Source organism: Acomys minous (genome assembly GCF_964271855.1).
Source record: "Acomys minous genome assembly, chromosome: 8".
NCBI classification, from domain to species: Eukaryota; Metazoa; Chordata; class Mammalia; order Rodentia; family Muridae; genus Acomys; species Acomys minous.
In genome coordinates this window covers 42,265,211-42,290,250 of record NC_140489.1, presented here as the reverse complement: position 1 = coordinate 42,290,250, position 25,040 = coordinate 42,265,211, and the positions used below count along the sequence as shown (strand labels likewise).

Sequence of the window (25,040 nt, the reverse complement as noted above, 5' to 3'; positions counted from 1 at the left end):
ACCCCAAACATCATGATGCTCCTTTACTATTTCAGAAGTTTTAGCCAACTAAAGTGTATTTGCTCGTACCATTCTCCAGTCAACTATACATTTTCTGTTTATAATTCTTAAATGATTTTCTAACCTTTCAAAAATGTGATATCTGCACATTCTTATTAAAGATACATTCCTGCAGACACAATATCCTCTGAGAGGCTCCACCCAGCAGCGCTTTGAAACACACACTGAAACTCACTGCCAAACACTGGACGAAGCATAGATAGTCTTGTGGGAAAGTGAGGGGGAGGAGAATAGGACCTGGAGGTGACAAGAGCTCCACAAGAAGCCCAACAGAGCCAACTAACCAGGGCTCAGAGGAGCTTGTGTAGACTGAAGTACCATGCATGGACTGGACTTAGGCCTCGTATACAGATGTAGTTGATGGGCAGCTCAGACTTCATGTGGGTCCTCTAATAATGGGTGCAGGATCTGTCTCTGAAATGGACTCTATTGCCAGCTTTTAGATCACTTCCCCCTGGTGTTACTGCCTTACCAGTCCACAGCGGAAGAGGACGCACTCAGTTCTGATGCAACTTCATGACGTGGAGTGGATGGGAATCCATTTTCGGAGTAATAGGGAAGAGGAAATGGGGGAGAGGGAGGGAAATTGGGACTGGGAGGAGAGGAGGTACAGGGCTACAACCAGGATGTAACGTGAATACACAAATTGAAAAATGTGTGTGTGTGTGTGTGTGTGTGTGTGTGTGTGTGTGTGTGTACATTCCAATCATCTTAGCATTTTTCAGAATTAAGGCCTTAGATTCTGTCCATAATACCACCACAAAGAAGAAAATTCAAAGATGTGGAGAGAGAGCAGAAAGTGTAAAAGAAAGAGGAGATAAGAGGAGAATAAAGAGAAAAGTGAGGAGGGAGCATTCCAATCCATTTTCACGTCTGTCTGTTACCTTCCTCTCAATACTTAACTCTCTTACAGGCACCAAGTATAACGAGCAGAAAGAGAAGTGGCACACACTACACCAGACAAATGAGCCCTCAAATGTTCTTATCCATTCATAATAATAATACGACTCGAGTGCAGAGAGCAGTGAGGTAGACAATAGAGAGAATGCATGTTTGAGAACTCAACAGTGGGTTTCGGAAGACAGTGTCTGTGCAGTACCTCATTTGAGCCTTAAACGCAGCATGCAGAAGATACTGAACACAGGCTGTGGCTGCTTGTGTGGGGGCTTGAAGAAAGCAGACGCCATGTACAGCTGGAGCTCATGAGAGGAGAATGGAATAAGGCCACAGCTGAGCCCTGGGGCAGGGAAGGGGCAGAGCTAGAGCCAAGATGATGGAGCTTGTTTCACAGGATATCAACATAAAGGATGCATAGCTTCTTGCTTTTCACTCTAACACATTCATTTTCCTATGCTTTATCACTGCCATCAACTTCCATAGGATTGGTTCAAAATTAAAAGGCAAAGCAAACAGACTAAACAAACAAACAAACAAACCATCCCTCTGAAGGAACGTACCAGATGGAATGGGTTAGAGAAACCCATTGCCAAACTACCAAGTCCACCTTCATGACTCCAGTGCTAGAACAGACATGCATTTTGGGAGTTATTTTGTTCACTTTGGACAACATGGTGACACTAGAAGGAAAGTGACAAGCTCCCTGAAGGCACGTTCCTTCGCTCCATCCCTACCATCAACATCCTGCCCAGGAGATATCAAGCCATTCCAAACAAGTTGGTCTGAATTGGTAGTCATAAATCCACCAGGCTGGATCCCCTCTCACTTTTTACTGGCCCAGACCCTCTGCTGAGTGGCAGCACACTCCACAAGACTGAGTGGACCTCTCAAACCATTTCGGTGTGTGAAATCCAAGCACTAAAGATGCTATATTCTCTTGTTCTAGATGAGGCATATAGCTTCCTGCCAAGGAGAACTGGATTTTTTTCAAAGGATCTGGAATAAATATTAATTATTCTTGTAGTTGTGATTCCATACACGGCCATTCCTATAATAACTACAAATATGCTGGCTAAAGCAAGCAAATTTGGTCAGAATCCAATGCCTTGTATTCCCTGTGTGTGCTGCTCTTAAGGGAAAATGGACGTAGCAGTTGAGGCTTTTACTCTGAAGTTGCCCTTCAAACAGAATACTTGCTAAGGGGCCATGCCTCTGCTGACCTCGTGCAGATAATGTCACTCTCTGGAGGGTAAAACTGTGGGCACAGAAGAAACCTAGGCGAAAGCAAACATCAACTTCAGAAAGCACCCAGCAAATCAAGGATAACAGAGTCGAGAAGGAAGGCACGGGGAATGAATGCCTTTCTCCACAAGAAAATTACCGTGACTTCCTTGGGTCATCTACGTGTCTCTGGCTATTTAGTGGAACTGCTTGATTTGATACCTTTGGGGAAACTTTGTTACGGTAGAATGCCAAAATCTCCAAAATGCACCTCCCAGGTGGAAGGAAAAGGGCATGCTATGAACCTAGATCCTATTTTTGGCAGAGTAGTCAGCTATTAAAAATTCAGTACAGTAAAATACAGCTCTCTGTGTTCTCACTTGTAAAATATACATTTTCAGCTCCTTAGTAGTCTATACACATGCATATGCAATATAATTTATAAGTATTATATTTGTTTTACTCTCCATGGGTGATAATCTGATGGAATTTACTATAAACACCTGAAAATCCTCCTCAGAATCAGCAAATGCTTCTGATAATATGTTCCCTTAAACCTTTTGGCCACCCCAAAAGCAGTATGGAAGTCTTTCAAGCTCACATTTGTTGAGCACTATGTTTTCCTAGATGTCTCTAAGGGCAGAAACAAGTGGATCAATTGAGTCAGTTTATATAGTAAAGGAAATAAGTCCCTAAAGTGACAAACCACATGTAGAGTATAGACATTGTTTTGGGGTGAAGAGCAAAGAACTCTTCTTATTCTTAAGAAAATATTAAAATGTGAGCCCACTAAAAAAGTATCCAAGCTAAATATTGTGTTTACTTGTAGTGTACAATACACTCACAGAGAGAATATTCATTGACTTCTTCTTCTTGTTGTTGTTGTTCCAGAAATGATAAGGAAATATAAACAGAAGATGTTCTGCTGGGGACATAGTATTATTCAGAATCAAATGAATCCTTAAAGGCACCAAGGAAAAAGAATACTATACACATTACAGTCTTGGCATTCATATATAAGTCTTGTGTTTTCATTCAAAAGAAATGCTTTCATTTAAATGCAGATGGTCTGACAAGCATCATGTGGCCCGACAAGCTTCCAGTGGTCCGCTCATTGATGTTAATTGGTGGGAATTAAGAAATGGTAGAAACTTTAGAAATGGAAAGTATGGTAAATGACTGACTTCATGCCTTCTTCTGAAATTTGAGAAATTCAGTCCTTAAACAACTGCTCCAGAGGCATACTGAAGGGTGAAAGATCTGTCAACCTTTGTCCCACAACTAAATGTGGAAAAGTCTTCATTCTGTCTGGAAGTGGACCAACACAGAGACAGCCCTAAATAGAAACAGCTTAAGGACTCAAAAGGCTCTGTAATTAGGTCTCTGCTTCATCTAAATGCACATGACAGACTTTTAGAGTTGCTGAAGTTGCCTCTGTAATCCCCGTTGCTTAAATGAAAGCCAACTTGGAGGTGGAAAATTTAGGCAAGGCCAGGTCTACCTCTCCCAACCGGCTCACATCTTACAAACAGGGCAATGCCTCGGTGTGTAAACTGGGAGGCCAAGGTTTCATCATCCCAAAGGGGGTTGTTTCTATAGATCATATCCCGGAATAGAGTTCAGAGTGAATTTGTAATCATGATGACCAGCTGAGGTAAAGACAGCAATAAGTACACACTGCTCAGATTCAAACGTGGTGCAAAGATTCCCACGAGGCAACTGGGAGAAAACTCTCTTCTGAGAGTCTTCTGCACCTAAGCCCTGGAGGCAGGCACTGCTCCGCAGCCCCAGCCCTGAGCCCTGGGGATCCTAATTCCCTAATGCTGAAGCTCCCGAAAGCACCAGCCCAGCAGGATTGTGCAGAATCTGCAGGCACAGACGATTAGAAGGAGCAGCTGGAAGCTAACTCTAATTGTGATTAAACACCTATTAGTAGTGGTCATTCTCATGATTCTGTTTCATAAGGCTCTTTGCCAAAGTTGTCAACGGCATTGCGCGCATGCGCGTTTTCAGAGGCCAGTGAGTATTCTTATCGCTGAAGTAGAGGCTGTGCTCAGGAGAAGGGCAGGCTCCTGCTTCATTCGTTCACTCATGTATTCCACAATACAGAAGATGCTGTTTTGGCCTTTGGCAATAGAAAATGCCTACTTAAAGGAGTTCACTGTTTGGATGCAAGATCAGAATACAGACAGGAAAACAAATTGCCACAATCGGTGCAATGAGACAAATAGACATAGGTGCTGTGTAATACACAGTCCAGACTTTTCTAGAGGCAACATTATCTTTGGTTGTAAGCATAGACAATGTCCTAGTAGTCTTTTTCCATCAGCTAAAATCAATGGGTTTGTGGAACAGAGGAGCTGTCATATGTCATTCAGGTGTCATCGTGGGAACGGGAAAGAAAGCACTGCAGCTGGAGCTCCCACATCCTACGCCATTTCCCCAGAGATGCTGGCATAAGTTTCTGAAATCTGCACAGCACACAAGCTGTGCACACCAAGCGAGTACTTCGGGGAGGTTTGGTAGCCAATTCTAGCATGTTTTCATTCACAAGCCTAAAGTACCTCGATGCTCACAGAAGCAAAGGAGAGACTCTGGGACACTGGAATCACCAGGATAAGCATGCATTCTGGGAAAGAAAAGCAGCTACTGAGTTCGAAGCTTACACCAGTGCAAGCATGGAGCTCAGCTACTGTTTCCTCCTGCAGGCAGAACCGAACGCAGGGCTGGCGGGCACTTTGCTTCCTCTTAAACCTGCCAACTAACTTCTGGTGAGGGAGACTCAAGAACAGCACCTTGTGGGGTAAAGCTCTGGCATTAAGGGGATTCCGTAAGCACCTCTCCACCTGTCTCTCTGCTTTTCAAAGCTGTATCCGATGACTCTTTAGGGAATTTCTCTTTCGCTTAATGGGAATCGTTCTGTTGCGATTACTTTTTTCCTTCATCATTTTACCCTCCTCCTGTTCTTTCTTTCTTTTCCTCTTTCTTTTTGTTCTGGTTGAAAATAGGGTGTGTTCTGTAGCCTGGCTATTCCTGAGTTTCCAATTCTCCTTCCCTTGGCCTCGTAAGTGCTAGAATTACAAGCATGCACGACCAGGTACCCAAGTTGTAATAGTCTATCCCGCTTGGCAACTTGCTTGGATTGAGATTTGCATGCCTTAGATTTTAGCAGAGTACTGTTCTGGATGTCTGTGAGAGCATTTCTAAAAATGATTATCATGCACGATAGTGACTGGAGGTTGAAAACCCTTTCTTGAGTGTGCTCAGCGCTTTCCAATGGCTGCAGATTGGGAGGGAACAACAGTGAAAAATGAAGACTCTACCCACTGTGTGCAAGCTTCCTTCTTCTTGACCAAGTGCATCCGGTGCTGCAACCCCTGCCTGGGACCTCAAACCCCAGCTCTGAAGCCTATAAACTCATCAATACATCAACCACACTGCAGGGTGCTTTTAGGCTATTAGTCTCAAATTGGGACTGTATCATCGGTCTCCCTGTTCTGACACTTCCAGTTTCTTGCACTGAGCAGACACGAAGTTCTTCTGTTTCTCCAGCATGCAAATGGCCAGTCTCCACTCACGTAACCAAATTCAATACCTCCGTCATTTACAACTAAGCATCTAGTCTGCTAGTTATGTTCCTCTGAGGAGTATTGGTCAATGGGTCTTCATCAGTCACCGCATGACCAGGAACAACTCAAAAGTTATAAAATCAACATAGTTGTGTTGCTGTATATCTGGAGCCATTTGGTCACACTCAGCTCTGACTGTTGGGTTCAACTATTTTTCCATGTTTAACTTAAAACAATAAACCTTGGTGAGTATGGATCAGTTGTTAACATCCTCCTAAGATACATTTATTGAAAACATAACTTCTGGTGTGGAGCTTTGGGTAGAGTTTCTATGAAGTAAACTGACATAAGCCATAATGTTGCTAAGTGTAAGGAGCAGGTGTATAGACGTTTATACCAGAAAGCCACCTCTATCACTCCTTCTGTGCAGAGCAGTCGCAGAAAGGTCATGTGAGTCCAAAGTGAGACGGTGGTCCCTAAAGGAATGGTCTCTGTCCTTTGTTCTGTGATTCTAGCCTCTGTAAATTTGAATAAATAAATTTTCATAGTTTAAGCTACTGATAAGTTTTACGTTGTACAGAGGAATATCAAATGGCTGAGAAACACTTAAAGAAATGCTCAACCTCCTTAATCATCAGGGAAATGCAAATCAAAACAACTCTGAGATTCCATCTTACACCCATCAGAATGGCTAAGATCAAAAATTCAAGCGACACCACATGCTGGCGAGGATGTGGGGAGAGAGGAACACTCCTTCATTGCTGGTGGGAATGCAAACTAGTACAACCACTTTGGAAATCTATCTGGTGCTATCTCAGAAAAATGGGAATAGGGCTTCCTCAAGACCCAGCTATTCCACTCCTTGGAATATACCCAGAAGATGCTCCAGCACACAGCAAGAAAATTTGCTCAACCATGTTCATAGCAGCCTTATTCATAATAGCCAGAACATGGAAACAGCCTAAGTGTCCATCAGTAGAAGAATGGATAAAGAAACTGTGGTACATATACACTATGGAATACTACTCAGCTATTAAAAACAAGGAATTCCCGAAATTTGTGGACAAATGGATTGAGCTAGAAATGATCATAATGAGTGAGTTAAGCCAGAAGCAGAAAGACTCAAATGGTATATACTCACTTATATCTGCACATTAGCCCAAGGGGCATATCCCACGAAAGCCTTCACTTACCAGGAAACTGAGACAGAGGGGAGGACATTCTAGTGGGACTCTAGATGAGAGAAGCATGGGAGAATGATAAAGTAGAAGGACCCAGAGGGTCCTAGAAGCCTACAAGTAGAACATTATGATAGGCAGATTTGGGCACAGGGGTCCCGCTCAAACTAAGGCACCAGCCAAGGACAATACAGGCGGTAAACCTTAAACCCCTACCCAGATCTAGACAATGGACAGAACATTCTCCACAGTAGAGTGGAGAGTGGGATATTACTTTCTCACATACTCTGGTGCCTCGACTTTGACCATGTCCCCTGGAGGGGGAGACCTGGTGGCACTCAGAGGAAGGACAGCAGGTTACCAAGAAGAGACTTGATACCCTATGAACATTTACAGGGGGAGGTAATCCGCCTCAGGAACAGTCATAGGGAAGGGGAATAAGGGGGAAAATGGGAGGGAGGGAAGAATGGGAGGATACAAGGGATGGGATAACCATTGAGATGGTTCTGTCCATTGTCTAGATCTGGGTACGGGTTTAAGGTTTACTGCCTGTATTGTCCTTGGCTGGTGCCTTAGTTTGAGCGGGACCCTTGTGCCCAAATCTGCCTATCATAATGTTCTACTTGTAGGCTTCTTGGACCCTCTGGAGCCTTCTACTTTGCCATTCTCCCATGCTTCTCTCATCTAGAGTCCCACTAGAATGTCCTCCCCTCTGTCTCAGTTTCCTGGTAAGTGAAGGCTTTCGTGGGACATGCCCCTTGGGCTAATAGTCTTTTTCTTATCATGATTTACTTCACAGTATTTTCCTTTGAGTTTTTTGGAATTGGCTGGATGGTAATTTTGGTCTCAGCTCCCAACAAAAGCCATTCTCCACCCAACTCCATATGCTTTGCTGCCACCAGCTGAGCAAGTTTCAAGGCTTTTTCAGTTCTACAGAAGCATAACTCTTCCTTCCTCTTATTATTTTTAGTGCTTGTAATTGTCATCTTTGGTGATAAATTTGTCTATATTTTCATAACTTGTCTATATTTTCATAACTTTTTTGTTTGGTTTTCAAGACAGGGTTTCTCTGGGTAGCCTTGGCTGTCCTGGACTCACTTTTTAGACCAGGCTGGCCTTGAACTCACAGCAATCCTCCTGCCTCTGCCTCCCGAGTGTTAGGATTAAAGGTGTGTGCCACCACTGCCCAGCATAACTTTTAATGTAAAGGTTAATAAACAATATTTCCTGCCCAATAAGAACTTCTCATTCTATATATTTATTCCAAATGATGTAATAGCCAGGATAGCTCCTAAAGTACTGACATAATAGCAAAGAGAAGAGCATGGTACAAAGCCATTGATGATGCAGCATTTTGTCATATGCCACATCACTTCTGCAATGATGTTGATATGAAAGGCACATCCCCTGCTAATGTGAAGCCTTTTGCAAAGCAGGTGTCAGAGATGCCAACATCCACTCTTGATGTTGGATCATGCACAGGTTGGAATCCTACTCATGGGTGCTCCCCATGGCATACGGCTTGCTTTGCTTGCTTGCTTGCTCATTCCTTTGGGATTCTCTGTTTGTTCCGAAGCACAGTGAGACACACTAACATCACTGAATCATACGTGAGCTCATACTGTCTTCTTTTTTAAGGCTGAGCACAATCAAGCATCAAATTATATAATCTTCCACAAAAAGCTTTTAAAAAATTATCTTTAGACTGTTCTAGAAATGGTTGCATTTTTTTAAAAATGGAGCAAAGACAATATCAATGAATGTGTTATTGTGGAAAGGGGAAAGTTCCTCAGGGTTCCACCTTTACTCCAAGACTTTTAATCTACATTTAATAGTAGAAATGCTGAGAATGCAAGATTTAAAGAGCTTACATTTCAGTGAAAGATTTGACACTTATCTTGATAAGCAAACTTGAGTGAATCATTCATTTCCTTGTCTTATTTTTCATCCATAATGAAATAAATTAAAATAGGTAATCTACAAAAATCTTTGTTTATTCTCCATAATCCTTTCTTTGCAATGAAATCCTAAGTCTGTGTTGTCATCACCTTTCTAGACTCTCCCTGTCCACCTCATGAGATAAACTGGATTCATCCCCCTTGACATCCTTTTAAGCCTGAGTGCAGCCTTTCTTAACACCTTCCTGAGTCTGTGATGATCCCTAGTCTGTGGGCTTCTGGACAGCAGACACTGGACCTCTCCCTCAGTGACCCCATAGATACTAGTAGGAACAGAATACACGTTGTTCCAACCAGTGTTTTCTGTAACATACTTCAACAAAGTGTCTCATCAGACTATGTACAGAAAATAGCAAATAAAGCTTCTCACTCTTCTTATTTAAGAAGTTACTCTGGGGGGAAATATGTTCCTACTATCTTGAAAGTGAAGAAAATATTCTGAAATAATTCACAATCTCAGCCATGCTTAATGTAGCCGTAAGTGCTAATGTAACATTTATTTTAAGCTCCAAGGAAATGAAATTCTCTTGACAGCCTCATGTACAAATATACCTACCAATTTCTAAATGGCTCATTTTCCTAAACTCATAAAATGCAATGTTTGTGGGCTTCGTCAATTTTTTTTTTAAATAGAAAAGGGTTCCAATAAAATTGCCAATGTATGTACAGGTCTGAGGAACTTTGAGGATACAGGTTTCTTATTAACCTTTTTAAATGGTGCCCCACTGGTCCTCAAGACTACCCTCTGTTTGAATAACTGACTAGAAATCACAAGATCAGCACAGAGTTACAATCACGGCCATGGTCTCTCCTGCAGCCTGAGCATCCAAAGCAAGCCTGGCAAAGCAAGCCTGGTGAAGCAAGCCTGGTGAAGCCAGAGGTGTGTGGGCGAGGCTGGGAGCACTAGGCAAAAGTAACCAGCATCGTCTCTCTAGTTCCTCCAGCAAGAGCAGAAGATGTACACATGAGATGTTGTCAGCCATGAAATTCACCAAGGATACAGTTTCTGGGGGAGGGCTCAGGTAGGCATTTTCTGCCTGGCCTATACCGAAATTCCACAAAAATAACACAATCACATTATTTGAATGAACTATTAAGCACAGAAAGGGACTCACTAAGCAGCTTGGTCGGAATCATCTAAAATCAAAATCCCCGGGTTAACCGTTTAAGTAACTTTTTCAAAGGACAACAGTGATTTCTACTGGGTTTGATCTGTTTTTTAAAATAGAAATGGTTTACTCTACTGAATAGCCACCAAGGAGACTAATCAGTACAATTAATTTAAGAGTCCAGTGGGGATCCTTTGGAATCTACCACCCACACTGAGTGAGCCAATTATCTGCTTTGACTCACACCTGCAGGTGGTACTAAACTCAGTGCACATTCATTCTTGCATCATCACCAGAAATAGCATCTTGAATTGGTTAAACAGATAAATACATAAATAAACTCATTTGATGCCTTTGCAAATTCTGTCTAAGCTCATAACAAACCAGGAAACGGTGCTCTCATTACAGAACAGCCTACCAACCAGGGCCCTTTGTGCAACTCGGTTTACACTCTCTGACTTTTGCACAAGAGGCTTACGTGTCAGAACACTTGCTTTAAATGCATAAGGTATAATAACAAAAATCAAAACAATATCTTGGAATATCTTAAACATGCATGACAAAATCTGAAAACATCTATGTAATATCTATGTGTTAGGCATAAATATTGTGGGAGTAGGCAACCAATATCTGATTGGATTTAAGGTCCACTTCATGAGATGGAACCTATCCCCAAATAAGTAAATTACAAGATTTTATTATCAAAGTTTACAGGTTACAAATAGAACTCTCAGGCTTCCAATACCATGATACCAAAGTTCATTAATTTATTCCATTTAGGTCACGACCTGTTGGGTCAAAAGTAAACAAACATGCTTTTTTTGATGGATTCATTTGTTTGTGTAGAACTTTTAGAACTAATCAAATGAATTTGCTTTATTATTAATTTTTTATTATTTACTAGACTAATTTTATTTTATACACACATATTATATATATAGTTTATGTGCATGAAAAATAAAATGTGTGTGTGTGTGTATGTGTGTGTGTGTGTGTGTGTGTGTGTGTGTGTGTGTGTGTGAGCAAAGCAAGTGCGCACGCACGCGTGTTCCAGGAAGACTGGCCTGGCACTCAATGAAGCAGTTTCCAACTGAGTGAGAAGCAGGAACTTTGACCTTCTGTGTGAACTCACCAGTCCTGACAACAGCTGCCGTCTATCCTTGCTCCTGAATGCTCTCTGCCTGGCTCCATAGCCACTCTTATTCATAAGATAGTCGCTGTTTTATGGTGGCCCTCTGGTGAGGTGTCAAATAAGGGAGATGTGATTTCTGTTCAAGGTAGAAAGAGTTCTAATTGTGTAAATGCCATATCCACCCAAATTCCCAGTCCTCTGCATCTAAGGGCTGACACATAACACCCATGTGCAGCCAGTCCCATCTGGAGATGGTTTCTAGAAACACAGTTGTGTCGGTTTATTAGCCTGTTTGCTCCAGTGGCCCTTTAAGGGAAGAAAGGCAGAAAGTTGATTCTTGCCTCTCCCACCAGGGAGAAAGCAACCATCTGCCAAGTCCAAAGAGAGTTCTCACCAGGAAACCAAATGGACCAGTCACTCAACTGAGGCTTCCAAATCACCAGGCAGAAAAATCCTTATTTAATAATATACTTTAGTCTCAGAACTTCTACCTTCCCATGGGTAAAATGACAATTATTTTACCTTATTTATATTTCTGGTATTTGATAAGAGTATTATATAAAAAAAAGTATTGAAGTTCCTGGCTATATTCTGTTATGGTTGACTAGTGTAGGAAGTCACTCTACCATTACAAGGGTGAAGTTGAGTAGTTGACTTTGGCAAACAAACCCTAAAGTTTCTGCTGTATGGTCCTTGATTCAAAAGGTTTGGTATTCCAAGCCAGATGCAGTGGCGCACACCTTTAATCCCAGCCCTCGGGAAGCAGAGGCAGGCAGATCTCTGTAAATTTGAGGCCAGCCTGGTCTACTAAATGAGTCTAGGACAGCCAAGGCTACACAGAGAAACCCTGTCTCAAAAAAAAAAGTTAAAACCCCAGATCTAATTTTTGGATAAAATTTCCAGAACATCTTTTTTTATAAGAACTTTTTAAATAGAAGAGTTTAAGACTGAACATTCTACTAAAGGGAGTCTCATTTGTATGGAAGAAGATGAGGGCAAACAACGAAAGAATCACCTAGTTTCTCTCTAGTACAGCCACTGAAAACCATACACTGTACAACATCATTTATATACTGGCCAGAGGTGCACTGTACTATGGCTGAGAACACTGATCCCCCAGTTGGCCATGGTCACTATGAGATCCACAGCTCACTAAGAACATAGTCTCGCTCATTGAAGAGAGTGACAACTGTTCAACACAATCTAATAACAGCAAGAGCAACCTTATTTTTTCAATTCGTAAATCAATGGGGAATAAAGTAAATGAGCAGATGAGACGTCCTTCAAATTATGGGCCATGTGTCTGTGAGAGATGTCTATGGAAAAGCCTGGCAGCTATTGTGAGAAGTCTATAAAGTCAAAGAATTGTTTGAATCCAGACTTTGATCCACACAACTGCTTTGTCAGGTGTAAATCCCACTCTCAGAACCTTCATGGTCTTGTAGTATAAATGGATATTCTGCCTTGTTTGTGGGACGCTGGCATTAACAACACTATCGGATATTAAATACATTATGCCCACCAGTATAAAATAGGCTGTTTAAATGGTAGTTCACACTACTAACCACTGGAAGATACTCTTTCACAGTTCTCTTTCACATTTTGTTTGGCTGAGAATGAAGTGGCGGAGACTGGCAACGCTTCCTGTTCTCACAATTTGCCAAGTTACTAAATAATCCATTAAGAACAGAGAGATGGGATTATGAAAACAAATTAAAAAGCAGTACGGTGTATAACAAACTTGGAAGGGGAAAAGCACTTGCTGTCACAGCCCACTTCTAGTACCTGTAGACATCAGCATGTGGTCCCTAGATCCTGATTACAAAACTAAAAACAAACAAGAGTTCTCGGTCTGTAGCTCAATTTTTTTTAAAACTGGGAGAGTCACAGTGATATAGGCTATCAGCTCTAATACCAAACAAAATGTGTTTCTCTCTCTCTCTCTCTCTCTCTCTCTCTCTCTCTCTCTCTCTCTCTCTCTCTCTCTCTCTCTCTTTCTCTGTGTGTGTGTGTGTGTGTGTGTGTGTGTGTGTGTGTGTTACCTGTACAAACACTTGCACAAAATAAAGAGGAAGCAGAGCGTTATTATTAACTTCTTTTGAGGAAATACATATTCTATTTGTGATCTGTTTGGATTATTCCTTCTTGAGACTTTGCCTTACATCCATATCTATTGGTATGCTGGCTAGTTTTATGTCGACTTGACACAAGCTGTTATCTGAAATGAGGAATCCTCAACTGAAAAAAAAATACCTCCATAAACTCTAGATGTAGGACATTTTCTTAATTAATAATTTATGGGGGAGGGCCAGTCCATTGTAGGTGGATCCATCCCTGGGCTTGGTGGTCCTGGGTTCTATAAGAAAGCAGGATGAGCAAGCAATGAGGAGCAAGCCAGTAACCACATCCCTCTATGCCACTGCATCAGCTTTTACCTCCAGGCCCTTTTCCTGCTTGAGTTCCTGTCCTGACTTCAGTCAGTTACGGATTTTGATGTGGAAGTGGAAGTGAAATCAACTCTCTCCTCCTCAACTCACTTTTGGTCATGATGTTTCATCATACCAATGGAAACCCTAACTAGGACAATTGATTATTTACTACTAATCCCCTGGTCCTGATTTCTTCACATGGTTAGAGGAAGAAATAACTCCACATCTTATGTCACAAAACGTTATAAATATCAAGTGATATCTGATGTAAACAATACAATTTTAAGAGTACAGTGACAGTATGTGTTTAGAAAATGTAATGATGATAAATAAGGGCTTAGATCACATGACAGAATAGGGAAAATTACAATTCTGATTCATTTTGAGTTATTCTGAATAGAAGAGCTTCAAATGGCTGTTTGTGGATGGGGGCCTCACAGCAGAAGGCAGAGTATGAACCCAAGAACTATGGGTTCCCTAACATCAGGAGGTAAGAACAGTTTATATTTGTTTCGTAGCTGGGCCCCTCTCCCTCCGCCGTCACTGGCTAATGACTGCTGGTAATTCCCACGGTGTGCACTTGAAGCTTGCAGAACACAGGGAGTCTGTGGTTCATCTCTGCTTTCTACAGCTATTTACTTGCCCCAATATTCTGGATATTCAGTCACAATTTGTTAACAAACACATGAACTGAAACATCACTCTACTGTGGATCAAATGTTTGAAAACTCAGTAGGATTCCCGTTCCTGCCAAGCCAGCCATTTCTTGGACCCTGAGCAAGAAGCATGCTGATTTAGTTCTGTTTGTTTTTGCATTGCCACAGTGTGGACATTAATTTCTCTTTTGACTGGCTTGTTTGCCTTCATGTTAACTACAATAAAGGTTTGATTTAAGTGGCTAGTAGAAAGGAAGGATCGTTATTCCAAAATACTTCACGGCAGACAGGCAATCATTTTATGTGAAGCTCCTTAAGTGCAGTTATCCAAATGTGTAATTCATTCTTGGCCATAAAAGAGTCTTAGCCAATGCCCATTGACCTATAAATCAGAGATAGAAGGTTTATTTATGCATATCAACATTATGTTCCACTCATCAATTAAGAAACAAATGGTAATGAAGATCAAATTTGTAGCAGGACCACAGTAAAGGAATCCTGTATCTATTTACAGGGTTTGTCAGTGTGGCTAATTCATCCTTCTGATGGTATTCTTGAAAGAATTAGCGAAAAGGAAGCTTTGTGAATCGATTATGAGACTAGAAGAAAAGAGCAGTGGGACTAGAAAATAGGCAGCCATCTTGATTGACATTCCCACTTTCACGACATTCATACAACACAAAGAAACATGCTGCTATCCACTTTAGAGCAGAGCCACAGACTCCAGAAGCTAACCACATGTGATGGCTATGTTTGGTTGCCAACTCGACTACATCTGCGATTAACTAAATTCCAAAGGACTGAGTACACCTATGAGGAATTTTTCTTGATTGAATTTTTTGAAGTGGGATGACCCAGCTTAAATCTGGGCCACACCTTCTAGTGGGAGCCTATATAAAGGACATGGAAGAAAGAGGCACCAGCTCTTTGCCTGCTTGGCCTTAGTGCTCTCTCTAGCAAGTTCATTGCTTCACTGGCATTAGAGCCTCCTTTTGGGGGGGTCCTGCCACATGTTGAAGACCACCGGAGACATCCAGCCTCTGGGGTTGAACAACTGTTGGGTTTTTGGACCTAGAACATCCTGATACTAATAATATCACCATTCTATAGCACAGTTTCCAGGCCCATTTGCTCCTGCCCAAGGCTGTTTTTCAGTTTGCGTCTTAAATGATAAAAACTCAAATATTCACTGAGATAATCAGAGTGTCTTCTCCCTTCAAAAGTAAACAACGTAAATGAACGGAAAGAAAATTGCATCATGTTATGCAGATGAGAATGTACCACTTGAAAATGAAGTACTTTCCATCCTGGGCTGATAGAACATAGCCTGCTCACGCCCTTGCTGCCCTCCGCCCCCACCGCCCCCACCCTGCCACCAGCCAAGACTCATAAGAGAAAGAAGATGCAACATACCCGCTTCCTTAGATTGCAAGTGAGGGTGAGGTTCCTTGAAAATGAGTTTGCAAATGCTGTGTAGAAGTCAAGGACCTTGAGCAGGGCTTCTCGTTTGATGATGTGCAGGTCACAGTAAGTCAGGGCCCGGACATTGGCACACGCATGAGCAAGGGTAGTTTCCTTCCAGAAGATGTCTCCAAACACATCACCTTTCCCTGGAAAGCAGGAGAAGACAACCGTTTCTACCACACCCACTAGTGTTCTTCAGTTGGATAGATAGTATTGATCTATATAATCTAAAGCATAAACCTCACTGTATGTATAGAACTTTGCACAGCACATTTTCGTCATGAGTAACACCCTCAGATTTCAGTTCCTGACGGAAACCTGGGGTAGGGGAAACAAATACCACTCATTGGAGTAGCTACTATGTCATTATAACAAATATTTTCAATAACTTTTGCAACATTAATTTCCCATTCAGATTAGAAAGAGAAAAATAATTTCTTTTTTCTCATACTTTCTAGGAAAAAAATTGACGACAAAACAAGATGCAATATCCAAGAGTCTGTTGTTATAGCCTTTATAAGTCTAGCACATTTGTAATTTCTGCCACATAGTGTAATGCAATGTACATTCAATTGAGTTATTCAGTAACTAATGATTGTACTCCGAGCACACTAAAGTATGTCATGTCTCTGTCCTTAAAGTATGCCGTTTTCCCTCCATATAGACCTGACAGAGTCTCAGCTATAGCACCAGAGCACCCCAGCCGTGATTCCTAAGCATAGGAAACTGAACTGTGGGAGATGGAGAGAGATGCACACCTGCAGCCCCACAGGATCAGGGTCAAATGCAGATGCACTGAATTGTGGGAGATGGAAAGAACCACAGACTTGTTATCCCACAGAATCACAGAGTCAGATGCTAAAGTCAGGTGCGGATGCATCTTTATCACTGACTCACTTCCCCTGAAGTGAACGTCCCCTGATGCCTGAGAACACCCACCACTCCAAATCAGAAGTGCCTAGTTTTACAGGGGGCTGGAGGAAATGCCAAATGTCCACAGCCCTCAAAGGCCCTTCTGCTTTGAGAAGGTTTCCTGTGAGCCCTCTGGCTTCTGAGGTTCAGCCGTCTGCTCTCTTTGTTCTGTTTCTGCCGGTATGTGCTAAAATGGAAAAGTCGGGAGGGATGCACTCCTCTGGGATACACTTTCCTAGAGGCGTTCCATAGATGATTTGTTCTTTCTGCATTCTAATCACACAGAGGAACAAATACCTATTTACATCGCACAGATTAAAATCAGAAGAGGGGAGGAGAAGAAGTGTTCCATAAAATCCCCAAGGACAATCACAGCACTAGAAAGGAAAGTGGGAGTAAGCAGAGACACGAGGGAAAGAGCCAGGCATAGAAACAGAGAAATTGGCTGAGCATACCACAGAGCATTCGCCCAAATGGGTAGTGGGAAGCTGTTAGAACATAGTAGGAGAGCGGTGAACCCCAGTAGGCACTTTATTGTGCGTGCAGGAAGCATGCAAGTTGTGAAGAAGGTGCTCTGGTCACCATGTGGATCACACGATCAGCATAAAATAACCACGATAAGTATTTAACTCATTTCAACAATCCACTTGATTTTTAACAGAAAATCAACAAAAACAGTTGACATCACTGTTTAATGACTCAGTTGTTTGAAAGCTATGTTGTCCACTGAAATGACATTAAAACCAAGAAGCTGAATGGTCATGACAGTATTATGACAATTTGGGGAGACTGATGATGGAAACTTACATCATAGCACCCCATCCTATTGTAGAGATGAGATCTTTATGTGACATTCTCTTTAAGCTCAAAATCCCAATTATAAGTATTTATTCTAACTGCATAATCTAAAGCGCTAAATTTACTTTTGAAAATGCTCTCAGGACTTACTATTTATAGCACTCCAATGAAGTGTAAGAAGATAAAGGTCAAGAGATAAATAAATTATGAAACACTAGATAGCCACTAAAAGTAGCAAAGATTGTATGAAATGACATACAGAAATACTTATATTGCATACAATTAGAAAAGATCAGAATATCAAACAATATACACAGTAAATTACATTTTCTGTATCACATACTCCTACCTTATCACCTATACATGTACATAAAGCTCACAAGTAAATGCACTAATGTGCTTAAACTTGAACTTCTTTTAAATATACATGCATTATTTTGTAAAGATAAGATATTAATATCAGTTACAGTGGCACAGTCTCAGGTGCTAAAAACATAAGTTTTTAAGAAGGCTCATTTGATCCACTTCTAGATTTTTGTTGTTGTTGTTGATTTTTAATTTCTAATATGCTTACATATTCTATACTTTCTCTAGACTCTTTTTTTTGTTTGTTTGTTTGTTTTTGAGACAGGGTTTCTCTGTGTAGCTTGGCTATCCTAGACTTGCTTTGTAGACTAGGCTGGCCTTGAACTCACAGCGAACTGCCTGCCTCTGGAGTGATGGAATTAAAAGTGTGCACCACCACGCCCAGCCCGAATCTTATTCTTCCTTAAAGAAGTGGAAAAGAATTATATTTCTTTCTAATTCATTTCTAAGACACTTTCTCAAATTACCAATTATAATATCATCTCTGATTGTGATCCACTGTCTGATTTTCAGGCATGAGACACTGTGATACTGGCTGGTCAATTTGACTCAATTGTCTCAGTTCTGGGAATTTATAAAAGATAAGAAACATCACAAGTTCCACTCAGGGTAATGTTATCAGTCACAGCTGAGCAATTTCAAAAAGTGTCATACATGCAAAGCCAAAAGAAATAACAAAGATTTATGTAACATACCAATGAATAAAGACTTAAACCAATGTTTTGAAATAGCTTACAAAATGTTTATTTTATAATACTAGATAAAAATTGATTAAATAATTGCATGGATGAATCCAGAAATTCATTGATTTCTTTTATATTTCACAAATGTATAAAGTATGGGTTTTTAAAGAGTTCCTTTAGAATATTCTGGATTTCTTTGATGTCTGTTGTGATGTTTTCCTGTTCATTTCTGATTGTTGTTTTAGGTCATCTATTTCTTTACTCCGGTTAGCTGGGCCAAGGGCCTGCTTTCATAATGCCAAAAGGTGCCACACCAGCCTCCAAGGGAAGGGGGTAACCAATAGCCCTGCCCATCCATGATGCCTATGAACTACAACAATGACTAACATATCACAATAATAACCTGGAAGGTGAAATAATGGCACCCATAACTTGGCAACAACCAACAGTTCTGTAATTGGATTTATGGCCTCTTAAACAAGAGGACAGCCATGCCTGGTACTAGAAACCTAGCCAACTCCCTGGAGCTAGTAAAGAGTACTTTGCTAAATCATCACAATCTCTAACTGCCTCTGACATCCATAATATAGTATATAGAATAAAACTAAGGCACCAAGACTAAAAATATTATCAAGAAATCTACTTTTTAAAAAAAAATTTCATATGGGGGCTGGAGAGATGGCTCAGAGTTTAAGAGCATCGTCTGCTCTTCCAAAGGTCCGGAGTTCAATTCCCAGCAACCCACATGGTGGCTCACAACCACCTGTAATGAGATCTGGTGTCTTCTTGTGGTGGGCAGGCACACTTGTGGCCAGAATACTACATAAATAATAAATAAATCTTAAAAAAGAAAAATTTCATAATAGAATAAAAGTGCATTGTAACTAAGCTATGATATAAGTCAATTATGCTATTATTAACTTATCAATTAAAACCAAATTTAGATAAAAGATAAAAAAGAGCAAATGACTAAAGGAAAATTCATTTGGAAGCAGTGCTATCTCTCTTTTCCTTTATCTTCCATTCTTAGGCTTGGAGACAGGGGTTGAAAAGAAAGAAGGTGAATACATATACAGGGAAGATACAACAAAAATAGATCTCTCTACTCCTCAACTTAATGCCTTAATTGTTACTCACAAGGTTATTTTTAATTTACTGGTACAGAATGTTGTATACTGATGTGAAATAAGTTTAATTTTAGATACAGTGGTATAGAATTCAAATTTAAGATTATTCGTCACACACATTATATATATTTCTACTCTAATATGTGGTATTGTACCCATATAACTCAATCATAAAACAAGATTCACCTCCAATACTTGGAAAGTACTATTGCCATTTAGAATAAGTACGTTATATAAGTTAATTGTTAGTTAATTGAATCATGGTCATATCAATTACTAGTCTATTTTTATCACAAGAATATAATCTTAGGTGCAACAGGTAGATATGATTCTACAGAAAGCTGAGGTAAAATAGTTAAATAAGGTCTTCAAAAATCTCAGAGACATATAGAATATAGAATTTTAAAATATTTTTAATATTTTAAAGATTCATTGACAATGAGACAGATTAACTCCTGGCAACACCCAGCCTACCTCAAAGAGGATGATGAGCATCAGAGGACCTCCTTATGGAGATGGATTCAAATGTAGCAAAACAGCCACTGGGAAAAATGTCCTCATTTCTACCACAGACAGAATTCTGTCTAAAAATGGGCAAGCTTGGATGCAGGTAGAGTCGATGGCCAAAACTGGCCAAAACAAGGTAAGCAAATTCTTAATAGTACCTGCCTCAGTCTGTCAAGACATATTGGACCAGAGGGCTGAAGATGATACTCCAACATTATAGAGAAATTTAGATGACTGCTCAGATAGCAAACTGTCTTTGTCATCTTCTCATTTGGGAAGCTGCTAAACTGCACCCCCTATATACTCAGGTAATTAATTTATTCCTTCTCAAGTCTCTGATGGGGTTGAAGACCAGATAGTTTCGTTTTACAATTAAACTTAGTTGCTTAGGGAATGTTTTTAGGTCTAGATAGATGTTTTAAGTTGATAATGGCGAGAGATGATAGATATTGACTTACACTCAGAATTTTAGACTCATCAAGACAGGAAGGACGTTCCCTTCAAGGCTGCCAAGTACAAACAGCCAAAGCACTGTGGATGTAACATTTGTATAATCCCTGACATTTCATGGTTCTTCTTGCTGTAGGTAGTTTATTGTACATATGTGGAATAATCTAACTCTGGTGCCCCATATTTGACCACATCCCCTGGATGGGGAGGCCTGGTGGCACTCAGGGGAAGGATAGCAGGCTACCAAGAAGGGACCTGATACCCTATGAGCATATACAGGGGGAAGAGGTCCCCCTCAGTCACAGTCATAGGGGAGGGGAATAAGGGGAAAATGGGAGGGGGGGAGGAATGGGAGGATACAAGGGATGGGATAACCATTGAGATGTAATATAAATAAATTAATTAAAAAAGTGAAACAAATTACAAACATAAAAATAATACAAATGTATATGTAAAAATAAAAAATATTTAATAAAAAAGGAAAAAACAAAACAACAAAGAAAAACGTTTTGAGTAATGTGTTATCACTTTTTTCTTTCTGTCATTCCCCAATTTTTTATATAGTGAATCTACATAACCTTTATTTAAAAAAGCAAAAAAATAACAGACTAATTTATACACATATATACTGATACACAGTAAAATTTTAACATATGTACAAATATAAAATATTAAAGAACTACAGGAAAATTAACAAATGTGGATAATTCTAATCCTATCCAGACTAGTCAATAAATATTCATCATTTTAAGTAGAGATTTGGGAGTTTAAAGATACTCAATGAATGGGTAGATTTTCCTCTTAGAAAAACAGATGGTTGTTAATTATGTAGACATTCAAATATTAATTAGGAACTTTGTTTTACCTAACTGAAAACTTTAAATATTAACTTATTTCTACTTTAAGATTTTTTAATTGACCATTTTCTTCCAAAGCTAAGGACCAAAATCAGGGCTCCAGCATACAAGTCAAGAGCTGTCCCATCGTGTTTCATGGTAACTCCAAAACCACTTAGCCTTTTGCAATCGTGGGGGCAAATATCTATGATACAGAAAAAACAATAAGAAATCAGAATACTAACTCATGGCAAACTTTGTCCCCTACTTCTCCTTCAAAAAATATTAGACTCTCTACTTCCTCTTCCTCTCTGTCTCCTCTCATCCTCTGTCTCTGTCTCTCTGTCTTTCCCTGGGGTCCCCCTCCCCCACTTTTCTTCTCTCCCTATGCTCATTTAATAAATTCCTGTACAACATAAAAAATATTAGAAAGATGTAACTAAAACTAACCAACACGGATAATTCCACTCTCCTCATTAAAGTTCTCTCAACATGATGCTAACTGTTTCATGGCATGAAAGTCCCCTGTATGTGTGATCTATAATGTGCACATCATCTTAACCATTCACTTCACATTACACTTGCTACATCCATGTAAGTCATCCAACACATGATTCAGTTCACCGCAATCTCTTATTACAGTTCTGGGAAGGTGGTCACCGTGCAAGTCAATCACTTATTTACCAGGTGTGAGAGAACCCATTAATGTTCTCCTTCAAGGCGTATTACAGACTTTATACATTCTCAAAAAAATTATAAAATGTGGACATGAAATGCCCAATAAAGACACACCCTTTCTGCATGCAAAGATTTCCACACACTTTCAGACAAAAACAAACAGACAAACAAACAAACACCTTCCTATTCGTGTTCATGACTGTAGAATGGCTGATGATAGTTTTTAGGTCAGTTCCTTCTGGGTGCAAGTCACTCCTGCTGTAAACATTTTGGCTCTTAAGCAAACTACCCCCCCAACCCCCAAAGCCCTAAGATAGAAAGGAACCTCACACTTAACAAGAAAGCTGTTGTTTGGTCTATTTATACTTTCTCAGTTCTTTGCATCAAGCCCTATGAAGTATTGCACTGCCGAACCACGGCAAACTGCATTGGAAAATAGAAATTAATGCTTAATATCCACATTGTAAGAAACTGTAAAATGCAAAGACAAATTAGAGCTCGAGTTACAACATTATTAAAGGAGTAATAAGCCTTGGGGATTGTCTTACCCTACGGGGCTAGTTTAACAGCCAGATTTGTTTTTTTTATTATCTTAGACACATTATCTAGTGAGTTTGTTGATGATGTGGGTTTAAAAATGCATGAGAAACATCACAGTTATTCATTGGTGAGGATAAATAACTTATCCAACAGACCCTCTGAATTTTACTTGAGTGGTTTCTTGAGTATGTTTGGGGCACGGCCATGCTTCTATTTGGTGAGTCTTTCCACCCATACTTGATGAGTGCTTAACCCAGCTCTACATTTCTTTCTTATCTTTCTTCTCTTCTGCATCCTTCTCCCAACCCCCCAAAAGTATCTATTGCACCTCCTCGTCTAAACCCTACGTACACAGCCATCATGTCCTGGAAATTGAAAGTTACAGTTGAAAGCCATAAGACATAGATTTTCTTAGTTTAACATTCTAACCCTATGATTCTAGGAATCAATAAAGACAAGCGAAAAGAAGAAATGTGAATAAAGCAAAACTGGAGTCTTTGGAGCAAGGCCTATTGTTGGTAGCAAGCTACTATTTTAACAGTCCCTGAAAGGTACAATATACTTGTCAAGACATTTAGAAGTAACCTGGCTATTTCAACCACACCAACAAGTCTATTCACGCTAAGTAATTATAGACTAGGGACTAAAGAGTAAAAAGACATTAACGAATATAAAATATGTATGCATCATGAACTTAATTTGGAATTCTTTGTGTTTCATTCGAAGTGGGAAGGTCAAAGAAAGAGTGCATGGAGGTGTAAGAACTGAAAAGAACTTCAAACTGGAAAAAGACAGCAGCTGCAATTATATTCATATGCCCTACTTAGAAAAACATCCTGAAACATCCCACAGTGTAAAAACTATGGTATTTATCAGATGCATCTTTATCTTTGCTCTGGTTAGTTATGCTTCATAACTTACTCTTTACACTGCTTGGCACTTTGACACACTAAAGAATCACGCCCTACCAAGAGAGTGCATAGAAGCCAGATCCCAAAGAGTAAGAATGCACCTGTTTCTGGATCCAGAGATTTAAATTAATTTTCAAATGGCCTCCCTTCCATACCTTTCATCTGGCAAACAGGTCCATGGTGAGGAAAGCAAGGATGCTGAAGGAGGTGATAGGAAACCTGATAACTGACTTATCAAGCTACAAGGACAGAGGAAGTGAATGGGGAGAAGAGGGGAGAGAGAAGGAGAAGGTAGGAAGGGAAAAGAGGAGAGGAGAAAGGTAAGAGAGCAGAGGAGAGAGGAAGGGAGGAGGAAGGGGGAAGGTGCATGGAAAGAGAGGGAGGGAAGTGGAGGGGAGGGAGGGGGAAATGGAAGGGCAGAGAGGGAGGGAAGTGGAGGGAAGAGAAGGGGGAAGTGGAGGAGAGAGAAGGAGGAAGTGGAGGGGAGAGAAGGAGGAAGTAGAGGGTAGGGGGAAGTGGAGGGGCAGAGAAGGAAGGAAGTGGAGGGGCAGAGAAGGAGGGAACTGAATTGGAGGGGAGAGGGAGGAAATGGAGGGAGAGAGAGGGGAGGGAGAGAGAGAGAGAAGTGGAGGGGAGGGGAGGGAGGAGAAGGGGAGGCAGAGAGAAGGAGGAGCTGGAGGGGAGAGGAGGGGAGGGGGCACAAAGAAGGATGATATAGGATTATTTTCAATCTGTCATTTTTTAAAATTTCTCCCAAATTTTGGAATTATTTCAAAATAAGCTAACAAAAATTTTTAAAAGGGGAGATGCCAGGCTTGACTGGTGAGTTAGTGAGCATCCTCTCCATCCTCCTCCCCTGAAGCATTCTTCAAGTGTCTTAAATGTTTAAAACTATACCTTTATTACTTCTGGGCTGAAGTAGTGTCTCTTGAAGTCCATTTAAAAAAAAAAATAAAAGTAAGAAGGTTGTCAGAGAGGTCTCTCCATAATTTGATTCACATAAGTTAGGTATGAACAGAATCTCAATCCGAAGACTTGAGAGAAGAAAGAATAAAAGTGCGCACTCAAAGAAATAAAACGTGGCAGAGAGATGATGAGGCCGGCCTAAAACTCAGGCGCCCTGGGTTCATATTTACAGTGCCACTGCGCAAATCCAGCTGCCAATTCCTTTTCACTTTGTCTCATTGGGCAAATAACTCCATTTTAACAGACCCAAGCCGGAGTCACCGTGCTCAGAGCTTTCTCCAAGCCTTCGGTAAGGAGTCTGCAGCACTCACATTCATAGTGTATATGTGATGTCTGCTTTCCCATCAGCCTCCACTGACAAGATCACCAGGGAAAAGACAAATGCACGTGATTGGTGCTTTTGTTCTACCTTCCTCTTTAAGTGAACAAGAGCAATCATAGCACAGATATGCTTCATTCTGCCACAAAGGCCTGTTCCAGTGATGGGCAGCTTCCAGGAAAGCAATGCCTCCCGTACACCCCCTAGCAGACAAAAGCTAGCAGAAGGCTGCATCAAGCACACTCAGAGTGCTGATTCCCAAGCACTCTGATAA

At 40.6% G+C, this 25,040-nt stretch overlaps 1 protein-coding gene across 1 annotated transcript in view; it reads right to left on the bottom strand.

The window, feature by feature from the left end:
* Positions 1 to 25,040, bottom strand: part of KCNH5 (potassium voltage-gated channel subfamily H member 5) — a 295,802-nt gene that overhangs the window by 50,649 nt on the left and 220,113 nt on the right. Inside the window, exon 10 of the mRNA XM_084792497.1 lies at positions 15,623 to 15,819. Within this exon, the coding sequence (XP_084648623.1) occupies positions 15,623 to 15,819 (197 nt within the window). The remainder of the gene's footprint in view (positions 1 to 15,622; positions 15,820 to 25,040) is intronic.